This window comes from Camelus dromedarius, chromosome 7, assembly GCF_036321535.1.
Source record: "Camelus dromedarius isolate mCamDro1 chromosome 7, mCamDro1.pat, whole genome shotgun sequence".
NCBI lineage: Eukaryota > Metazoa > Chordata > Mammalia > Artiodactyla > Camelidae > Camelus > Camelus dromedarius.
The window spans coordinates 28,762,842-28,774,270 of NC_087442.1; the positions used below are offsets into that span (position 1 = coordinate 28,762,842).

Here is an 11,429-nt window from a genome sequence, read left to right on the forward strand (position 1 = left end):
TTCAAACTACTTTGGTATTGGATAATTTCACTTACTCCAAAACTACCTGGGAAACATAGGATATACATAGAACACTTAGGTTTTGTTTCATGGTCCTCAAACCTGTCCCTCATAATGTGATTTACGAGAGGTCTGGTCCTAACGGTGAACCCGCCCCTCTCTCACAAGGTGGATGTCTAAGCTGTGGAATGCTGTCATTGCACCCCGAGTTCAAGAAGCAATACTGTCCAGAGCCTCTGTGAAAAGACAGCCGGGCCTTGGGCACACAACCAAAAACCCCAGCCAAGGGCAGCAGGCTGTGGTGAGAGCTGCTCTCAGCATCTTGCTTAATAAAGCTGTTCTGCATGGCTGTCCCCTCCAGAGAGCAGGTATGTGGGTTCATGCTGGGAGGAGAGGAAATTCACACACTATGTAAGACTTGTTTGAATTAGGTTTTAGGGAGCTCTCTATTCTCTTTGTAACTAGAGAAATTATCTCATCATAATGGATGTTTCACAACATTGCTCGAGAACTCACCTGTTTTTTAATTACTGGCTCACCTTTACCAGACTTCAAAGTAAAGTTTGCTGGTTGACAAAACCTCTGAATGAGTATGAAGCAGGCCCATGATTCTGAAGAGGCTATTTCTTTGGGAACTGGAAATGGATTTTGCTTGACTCCATGAAACCGCATTATCACCGCTCTCCTTTGTGTCGTTTCAGAGCTGGACCAGCATACAGCTGATTTCAAAGGAGGAAGTTTCCCTTTATCCCTAGTTTCAAGTTACAACAGTTGTAGCAAAAAGAAAGCAAGCGGTGCCTGGAGAAAGGTGAGCACCAGTCCTCGCAAGAAGTCTGGCCGTTTCTCTTCACCCACCTGGAACAAGCCGGACCTGAGTGAGGAAGGTAAGGGGGCCAGTCATGTCACCTACACATATGTGGGCACCCATAGGTGGTTTCTGAATGCAGATGTGCTTTTATTTTTATCATTATGCATTTAGCAAAACAAAACTATTTCAATGCATATTTTCATGGAATAAAGTACATCTAGTAGGTACATTTTAAAAACACTGAGAGCACCCTACATGAAAAAATAACCTTTTATACTAGAATTCTGAAATTAATTTTTTCTTTAGCCTGTTAATGATCATCTGGTTTTGATTAATTTGACTTTCTTAGGATCCACACAATTACAGATGTCTATAATAAGAATTGACCCATAAAAGGAAAGAAATATGCCAAAGTGCATTCCTAAGCCAACCTTAAACGCTTAGGAGTGTGCTAAGGTCTTTCACATGCTGCTCTTTTACACATGGGATGTACCTTGTCCCAAGTCTTATTCTAAGCACTGGAAACACAGAAGTGAAAACAGGAGAGAAAAACCCCTCCCCTCATGTAGCTGACATTCTAGTAAGTCACTGAGCAGATTCTGTAATAGGTATCATATACAGAAAAGAAATGTGTAAGTTTTCATTCTAACAAAGAATAATTTATCTCTGGTGTTGGCTTTGACAATAGGATAATCAGCAATTGTACAGATTACAAATGTCCTCCCTAAAGATCATGTTTGAGGAAGAATGATGTTCCAACCTCACATGCATTGAGGATTTCTAATATATGTAATTAATTTTAGGTCTTTAGGGTATAAGGGGGCTCCTGAAGTAGTCTGTTTTATGCAATTTTATGGCAGCTTTACAGCAGAGGGGTTGCTAAATAATAAGATACGATGCCTGAAATCTTATATTTCTTATAACAGAAAAAGTTGCTTTGTTAATATATTTCCATATTTAAGTTTGTATTGATTTTTAATAAAAATTTATGGCTTTTGACCATATCAATACATTCCAGAGCTTTGTAATTACCCCAAGTATGTGATGATAAATTGTGACCACTTTTTAAAAAATGATTAAATAGACAGTCACTAGAAAAAAGTATATAAACTCTCACTGTAAAATAAGTGTTATATATTTATAGTAGGATACATTCTGATCCCAAAAGCTTGCCATTACTTCCTAAAGTTAGAAGTAATGATGTTTGATTCATGGAATAAAGTCATTAGACTCCAGTCCCCCAAGAGACTCCCCTACATGAACTTCTGTAGCGAGGATTATACCTTCCACCTTTCTATCCCTTGCTAGTATTCAAAAGAGCTCTGTGATGAGGATTACCACCTCTGTTTTTACAGATACCAAAACTGAGGCTACGAAACCCGTGGCTGCCTGCTCCAAATGCCCTCTACAACCACGGGGTTCTGTAATCCGTGTTTTTGTGTCTTGCAAGTCCAATGCTGTTTTCTTCCATCTGTGCCCCTCTAATCCTGCGGCACATGGAACAACCCATGGCAGTCATACCTGCACACCATGCAGGCTCTTCACTGTAGCATTTCCAAGGGCGTTAGGATTTTTTGAGGGTTCAGGATCAGCCTCTTTCCTGAGCTAAGTAATTACCTAAACAATAAGCTTTGTCAGTATACTTTAGAGTTGACAAACAAAACCCATTAAATGAATATGAACTTAATATTACGGAAATAAGTCTAACTTGGCAGACTATTATGCAAAATACTAAACACTAAAAAATTAAGATTTTAAATTCATTTATATGTTCAGTAATTAGTTTTAGAACTACTGGATATATTGGATATTCTTGGAAGTATGAAAACTTACTTGAAAGATGAATGAAATTGTGTGCAACTATAGGTTTACAATGACTTAAACACTGGCCAACGAATTTTATAAATCTGTGTTAAGGTGAATAAACCACTGGTTAAGAACCAAGATGGACATGCCTCTAGGTATTTTTTAGAATAGTAATTTTTCCAACAATTACATTTGATACAAAGTCATTACAACAAGGCTTGGGTTGAATTTTGTTTTTTTAAAATCATTGTTTAAAAAAATACCAGAATAGGAAATGCAAAAGGTGCCGTCCCTGCAGACCACTGTGGAAGCTCATGGAATGTGGTAAAGACACCGCCTCTTTGCTGACCTGAATTACAGAGATGCAGGTCACAGGCTTCTGGAGCACAGGGCCCAAGCCTGTGCGCTTATCATCTGGTAATTAGGGCAAAACTGCTGGTTTATGCTTTCGGACAATGATGACAGAAGTATCGATGACGAAACTAGTACAGAGATTCTCTGATGATCTGCCTTTGGTCAGGAAATTTCAGAATCATTCTTTAGAGATAATCTGTGCTAGCACCATTCATACAATTTTAGAATTCACTCAGAAGCAAATGCAGACTGTATTACAGAAACAGACATCTTGATTTGGAAGTGGCTTTCTCGTACTCTGACTATAACCCACAGTGAGAAATAACTGAAAGCATGACTAGTTACACACAAATTGATACGTTTACTGCAGGCATTATAGTCTGATATTATTTCCTATTCTGTTTCTTGGGGTTTTTTTTAATGAAATCTGCAGTTTGAAATATTGGTATGATATGCAGTATTTCTTAATGGTGTGACTTTTTTATACTGTTTCTACTTTGAATTGCTTTGCATTTTACAGAAAACAAAGTTAAATTTCTACACTGTTAACGCCACCTGCACTGTAATACATCATGGGGCCCTCACATCAAAAGCTCTGCTTAACCTATAGTCAGTAGTGTTAGAAAAAGTAGAGAAAGGGAAATTACCATCTCAAAAGGCAGGTATTAACTCCTTTTTAGGTACTCTGAGAACAAAGGCCTAAGGGCATGGGGAATGGACCAGGAAGAATAGGGTCCATTGATGAAAGCAGAGTTCAGGATTCCCGGATTCAACCTCAGGCAGTATGAGTTGTACTGACTTTAGTTATAAATATACATGAGGTCGTCATTCCCTGACCTTTCCACAGTGTCTTAAGAGATGGATTTAATCCAAAAACAATTACTCTGTACTAAGAAACTGATACAACACTGTAAACTGACTGTACTTCATTAAAAAATGCGCAGGGACATTCTTTTAAAATGCTTACAATTTTTCTTTAAACAGGTATCAAAAATAAGACTATATTACAGCTGAATTGTAACAGGAATGCTTCTCTGTCAAAACAAAAGTAAGTTTACCTTGCAGATTTAACTCGTGACAAACAATACATTCTTATTAGTTTGTGCACCATTTATGCTGTTAATATAATTTCTTAAAAAGCATAGAGGTCATTCAACTGCTAGTATTAAACTGAAATCTAACAAATGAATGAAATCTAAAGAAAAAAAGTTCCTTAAGCTTAATAGAACAATAATAGCCTAGTTTGCTTTTAGTTTGTTAAAAGGTTAGAAATATCATTGACTTCATTTTGTATCAAATTTGATTATTCTTCTTAATGCATTTGCAAAGATAGGGTAAAACCCTGTATTTGTGAACTTTTAAACAGGCTTTAAATGCTATCATTTTTTTTTTTTAATGGTAAGAGTTACACAAACATAGCACGACTTATTCTCTTATGTTGCTCCTAGGGAATTGAGTATAGCTCCAAATTGGTTAAGCTAAAATATTTGTAAATAGGTCCCCCGTGTGGTTGAGTAAATTGTGTGCCCTCTCACTTGGCAGGTAACGTTTAAGCTCCTGTGGCCAGAATTACAGAAGGGGAGAGGGTGAAGGGAGGTAAAGGAATGTCTCACATGCTTGTTTCTGCCAGGCCCACTGTTAGATCTGCTGTAGTCAACAACCTATATAATTTTTTGTGCTAACTCTATGATGCAGTATAAGGAACTTGTTAAGGTAAGGGAGCCCAGGAGCTGAGGTGTTGAGTCCAAAAAAGAAATCTGACCCAGGCCATAGTGCTAAGTGGTAGATTCATATTTTCTCCACTATCCCACTGCCCCCTACACCAGAGTGTTCAGTGTCTTAGCCTTGGAGACAGAAGAAAAGGGAAGTGTATGGAGACTGGAATGTTACAAGACAACGTGGATTTCTTTGTGTAATATAATTTTATCCTATAGAGAATTTTGAGTGGGAGTTACAAAATCCAATGGGAGTGGGTTGTTGCCTTAAATGACGCTTATGAATGCCTTTAAAGGATATTAAATTTTTTCTTCCTACCCTCCACCAAATCCCCCAAAAAAGCTGTGGTGTCTAGGTTCCATATTGGGAATTGGACTGTTGCTCTCCATTTGAAAAACTCTTTTCTGAACTTTGTGGTAGGTCTTTAGAGAATGATCTATCACTGACGTTGAATTTGGATCAAAGACTATCTCTGGGTTCAGACGATGAAGCAGACCTTGTGAAGGAACTTCAGAGCATGTGTTCCAGCAAATCTGAATCTGATATAAGCAAGGTAAGCAGGACACATCAGGGCACATCAGGGAGGACACTGGCTCCACCCAGCAGCAGAGACTTCTTGGAGCCACATCATAACATTCACTCCCTGATAGTAATTCCTTATAGTTAATGCTCCAAATCAAAACACCCCTTACCTTGCTTAGAATAGCGCTTCCTTCCAAAATATCATTTATACAAGACGAAAGCCCTACTTAGCACAGCTAGTCTGAAAACCTTGAAGTTAAAATTGCATATGTTAATCGTCTTACCACGAGTTACACCAACACATCCTTTTCCTTTCCATATTCTTAACTTTGGCCTATAAGTCATCTATCTGTAAGAGAACATTACAGCAGACTTGTGTTCTGGATAAAGCAACAACTCTCCTTAACAAATAAGAAAAATGAGTGGCCTGTATAATTTGTTGAGTCAGAGTCTTTAAACTATGAAATGTGAGATCCAAATATGGACATCAATGGCCCACAGTCTCAAAGAAAGCATTATTACAGCAGCGAGCTCAGCCTGTTCTGGCGCTCTGCTATCTGCAGCAACGCTGACCTAACTTCCTTGATAAATGCCTTTTACTTCAAAGGGAGAAGGAAGGTAGTTATAACTTGTACAGGTTCCACTGAAAGACTCCCCTTTTATATTTAGGACTAAGTAGAATTGAATTCCTTATTTAGCCTTGCTGGAAATGAGTTGAAATACTTAGCCACTGGAAAAATAAGAATATAAAATTTGCAAAACTTTGGTGGTTATCTTTTTTCTTAGACTATTTCTTACGCATTTGCTGTTAGTTTCCCATGAAGGCTTCACGTATACAGTATAGGATTTGAGGGTCTGTTCGGTAGAACTTCAGACAGACAACAGAAGGATCACACTTCTGGCCTTCCACAGTGACTTTGTCTTACCTTGAATATGTCACAGTGTAACTGAAAACACAACTTGATAAACTGTGTATTTTCCAGATTGCAGATTCCAGGGATGACTTGAGGAGGTTTGATAGTTCAGGAAACAATCCTGTATTTTCAGCAACTGTTAATAATTCAAGAATGCCAGTGTCACAAAAGGTAAGTGCCCCTCTCCCTCCAGAATGGGACAAAGAATTGACTTCACAAATGTGCATCACCAGGTTACTTTTAAGCAAGTGTTCATTAAGTAATCAAGGTTAGAAAGATCGCTGTTGGGGTAATAGCTTGAAAGAATCACATAGAAAAAGCATTACATTTTTTTCCCCCTTCTATTTGATGCCAAAATTTGGTTTCATTACTTTATGCCAAAACTAGAACTAATGTAACTTCTGTCTTCTTTGTTCTACTTTAAAAGGAAACATTGATTTTCATCTGAGAACTATTTTGGAAAATTGGAGTTAATTTACAGCAAAGGGCCAAGTGATAACCTAAAGGTCTTCTACACACAGTCTCATTTCTGGCTTGCTTTAACTTGCTATATCACGCATGATGTTTCAGTGAGAGTCTTTCCTTTAAAAACAAATCGGAATGTCAGATAGAGGAGCCCAGATTCCTACAGAGTTCATTAACCTCTTGAAATAATTTAAAAGATTTGTTAATAAATGCCAAGAGATGGCCCAGCCTGATCCTCCTGGTGAACGGAAACAGTAAAACTGCTCCTTACCCAGCAGTGATTTTGTGAGGCTGCACATTTTGCAAGAGGCGTTTAATAATGTGTGGTTTGCTCACCAAGCCATGTCAGTCGTGGTTCACATCCTGTTCTCGTCCCCTCCGATGGCAGCGGACACAACCCTGTGTGGGGGAGCACAGAGGGCAGATTCTCAAATGAGTGTGGTGAGACCTCTGAATTATTCCTCCTCCTCAGCTCCCCTGCCCTCTCACTGCTTCACTGGGTTTCAGCCCTGATGAGTTACATGTGAAACTGTGGGGCTGTGGGTGTCAGGGGGAACAGTGACGAGGCTGTGGTCCCGTGTAAGAAATATATAACTTGACCGTTGGTGAAGAAGAGCACGACCTCCCTGGCTCACTCTCTAGAGTGTCTGCTTTGCTTTTTCCCAAGTGGGAACAGTTTAGAAGCACAGTAAAAGCATAACTTGCAGAGCAGGTAAGGGAGGATGACTAAGGAGGTGACCTGGGGTCTCTAGTGAGAATTCGGTCTGGAGAATACTTTGGTCAGGAGCTGTCCCTGAGCTGTGGTTCAGAATACTTTCCTTAAGCCTCCAGGAATCTGCTTTAGGATTCCTCGTGGGACAGTCAGTGGGAAGAGGAGCCCTAAGCCGCCCTGTCTCCACTGGCCCAGTCACTTTCTGGTATAAAAAACGTCCACTGCTGGTAACTGGCTGCTGTTGACCAGTGTTAAGGGAGACAGTTTTGTACCTGTTGCTGTGACATGACCATATTATTAAGGTTGGCACAGTAAGGTACTGTCCATTAAAAGAACATACTGAAAGTAAGATAAGCTCTGGACACCTTAAAAGGGACCTTAAAAATAGGTCCTTTTATACTTTCCGGGCTCTTAAAAAGAACCATGGAGTCGTTTAAAGGTGTGTTTGATGTGGGTGTTAGGCCAGCTGCCTGCCGTTCTTCCTTTGCCCACTGAACCCGTTCCAGGGACTATTCCCCCCCAAGGTTACATGTTTTTATCTGAACCTACCAGCAGAGGGCGAAGTAATATTCGTTTGGGTTTGGCGGCGTCCTGAAATCTTCGCAGGCTTCTGCCTTTTCTAGCCTGATAAACTCAGCGAGTATTTCTTGGTTAGATGCCCAGTTTCTTCTGTTATCAGGAAGTAATTCCCTTTAGAACGAATAGCTTCTGTGTTAGTTGAAATCAGTTTCTCCTGTTTGGTCAGAGAAGGGCCTATTAATCAGGTGGCATGTTAGTCCGCCTTCTAAATTAAAAAAAAACCAACAGAAATACACATTTAAATCACTAGAAAGAACAGGTACTTATAAATGTTTTCTTCTCATGAAAATGCACATTAAACCTCCTAAAGCAAAGTTCTCATCTTTGGTTGCATAATGAAATCCACTTGATTTTTTTTTCTAATCCCTGGTGCCTGGACCACAGGCCCTAGACTCTTCTGATGTAACTGGCCTGAGGTGCAGGCTGGACACTGGGGTTTCTGTAAGCTCCTTGTTGAGGCTCAGGTACACCTGGGCTGAGACCCACTCTAACACACACCTCTTGCTCTATTCTTCTTCTTACTTTCCACCCCATTTCTTTCTTTGATCTTCATGTAACTTATTTTTACATGTTATTCCCTCTTTCCACACCACACCCTACACTCCCCCGTCTTTCCCCTTCCTCCTCACCTGTCACAGTCCCATACATCCTTAAAGATCCATCACAGTTTTCCTTTACTTCTTCCTGCTCTCCCATCTAGAGAACTGGGATTATAGTGTCTCTTAGCTTCCACCAGATTCTCAGGATTGAATGAATTACTCTGATTTAACAATATTTCTTTACAGTTAAACAATTAAAACTTCTTTTAGGGTCAGTGCTTTTTCTATACAAACAAGAGGTTTTCTTTGAGCTTTATATGCACAATATGCGTATCCTTATGTTTAATAAAGAGAACTTTCGGGTTTTAGCCCAGGAAGGGTTACACACCCAGCCTCAAGATCAAACCAGTTTTAGCTGTTGTGGGTGCTTCCTGGTACTTTGTATCACATGGGCATTTCCTGCCATGGGCCATCCTGATGCCGACAGAGGGGCGGATTAGCAAAGAACACACTGTGTCACCTTTCCTCCCTCTGGGCCTTGACAGCACTACCCCTGTGGATGCCCAGAGTTAGGTCCGCCTCCCCTCCTCATAAGTACGTATCAGCAATGTCTGCTGGCATTTTAACCCAAATTACAAGTTGGGCTTGCCTTACTAGGCCTATGGCTCAGTCCCATTGCACAGATTTAAGAAGACACACAGGAGAATTCAGCTGCCAGCGGAGGCCATCCAGTTACTACTGTCCATTAAAAGCCGTATTATTTTGCCTGTTAAATTCTAGGGTGTCTACATTGCTGTATGGTTGCATTGTTTTAAATTTAAAAAGAAGGGAAGTAATCAGTATCAACTGCTGGAAATGCACTTGGTAGGCCTCGCTTCTTGTTTGCTGGTTGGCAGAACTGAACACAAGATAAGGGAGAAAGCATGCAGGGAAGGTCTCGTCCCAGCATCATCTACTTACCTGTCCATGTGTTCCTTCGTGGGTTCTCTCGAGAGGCCCACACCAGATGAGCAGAGGAGTTCTGAAACCCTGGGAAAGCGGGAGCATGCAGCTGCCTCATCCTAGAACTGCTGCAGAGGAACCTTAATTCTCTAGAACGTGAGCTCCACTAGAGCAAGGATGCTGCTCTTTAAGGGTCTCTACCGCCTGCCAAGCACTACGAACAGTTTTGTTTTGTAGTTAAACACTCAGAGTATCTGTTGAATAATTGTCCAATTTTTAGTTTACAGCTTTGAAGTAAGTAAACTAAGTAAGTAACTTACTTAAGGTGCTAGAGTTGATCTGTAGAACTGCTTACAACTAGTTGGTCGGACTAGTCCCCTTTGATTTATTTCCTCAGACCTAGGACTTCATGAAGCTCCTGTTGGTGGAAAGATAGCAGAAAGGGCCTAATGAAAACCAGGCAGTGGGTCTATGGGATGTTAAGCACTCAGCTTTTCCTCTCCCTTGTCTCTTGTTTTTAAGGGAAAAAACCTCCTACAAGCTTGTTCAGGGCCAGAGAGGAAGTTAGGACTGATCACAGAAGCTGGTCACAATGTCAAACGTGGCATGCTATTGTTTCCCTTTCTTACAGGAGGTCGGTCCTCTCAGCAGCCATCAAACGACTGAATGCAGCAACAGTAAATCAAAGACTGAGATGGGTGTTTCTAGAGTTAAATCTTTTCTTCCTGTTCCTAGAAGTAAAGTCACCCAGTGTTCCCAGAACACTAAAAGAAGCAGCAGCAGCAGCAGTAATACAAGGCAAACAGAAATAAACAACAACTCAAAAGAAGAGATTTGGAACTTACGCAAAAATGAACAAGTAGAAAAACCTAACAAATAGGCCTGCCTACAATAGTCTCATTCTTAACTTCTATATATTTCACACACAAACCAAGGACAAGATGTAAATACCTTCAAATGAATCATGTTTTCAGTGTAATATGAAGTATGAGTGCGGGACCACTATTCAAGTTTTTGTAAAGAATGTATTTATAACCAACATTTTCTTTTTCAATTCTGTAGGACTGAACTGCAATACTAAGACATAATACCCACTTTTCAAGTAGTTTTATAATAGAACAATTGTAATAGTTTTAATCAAGATGTTCAGGGGTATTAAAACTGTGTACTGTATATCTATATATATGTACATATGTACATTTAAGAAAACCATGAATTATTGCATACTACATGTTAAAAATGTGTACAACATTGGCTTAGATAACATGTACCATTTTAAATGGAGATCATACTTTTTATGCTCACTTGAGGAATGAGTAGAACGGGGCAATAACAAATCATTTCTAAACAGTTACTTTTCTTAAAAGCCATATTAAGTATTTTGCCTGTTAAATTCTAGTTTTTAGTTTTAAATGTTTTAATGGTTGCATCATGTATTTATGCTCATGAGTTTGCATTATGCCTCCTGTAAAATAGGAAATTATATAATGCAATAAAGAAAAGTGTTATCTTTCTTACAAAAGTTTTGTACTTAAGTGGATATAAAAAACCTGTAAATGCTTCAAATAAATTAATTCAAAGTTAACGCCCTCTTCAAATATAGGGGCACAAAGGATAATATTTTCTAGAATGGGATCTTCTAAAATTACTAATCAAATGACTTATACAACCTCAAAGTTAATGCCTTGACACCAAATAAAATACTGAATTAGTGAAACAATTTTGCTCTAGTTTCTATCTATTGCTCTTAAGAGTTTATTGGTGCAAAATACGTTTGTGTTCAATTTAGGGACATTTATAAAACTGGTCCTCCGTGTTGGTATTTCACTAGCTATTCAGAGAAAGACCCACTGTTACTAGAAAGTGTTTGTTAGTTGGTTTAAACTAAAATAAAGCCAACATTTCAGTGGAGCTAGAGGAATTAGGTGCTTATCAAAAAAAAAGTTTTTCATACATATAAAAAGTATGATTTTATACCAAGAATAATTTGCTTTGAGTATTGAAAGTCCTTTCTTGGACAGAATGGTTATTTACATATAGGTACACATGTGTGTTGGAAGGATATTACACTT

At 39.2% G+C, this 11,429-nt stretch overlaps 1 protein-coding gene across 5 annotated transcripts in view; it reads left to right on the forward strand.

The window, feature by feature from the left end:
- The window catches only part of CTTNBP2 (cortactin binding protein 2), a 159,258-nt gene extending 148,181 nt beyond the window's left edge, over positions 1-11,077 (forward strand). For all 5 annotated transcript variants that reach the window (XM_064487403.1, XM_064487402.1, XM_031455260.2 and 2 more), the window contains 6 exons: positions 169-368; positions 702-884; positions 3,953-4,016; positions 5,105-5,237; positions 6,190-6,291; positions 9,989-11,077. In XM_064487403.1, coding sequence (XP_064343473.1) covers positions 169-368; positions 702-884; positions 3,953-4,016; positions 5,105-5,237; positions 6,190-6,291; positions 9,989-10,237 — 931 coding nt within the window. In that variant the 3' untranslated portion in view covers positions 10,238-11,077. The remainder of the gene's footprint in view (positions 1-168; positions 369-701; positions 885-3,952; positions 4,017-5,104; positions 5,238-6,189; positions 6,292-9,988) is intronic.
- Positions 11,078-11,429: the final 352 nt, after the last annotated feature.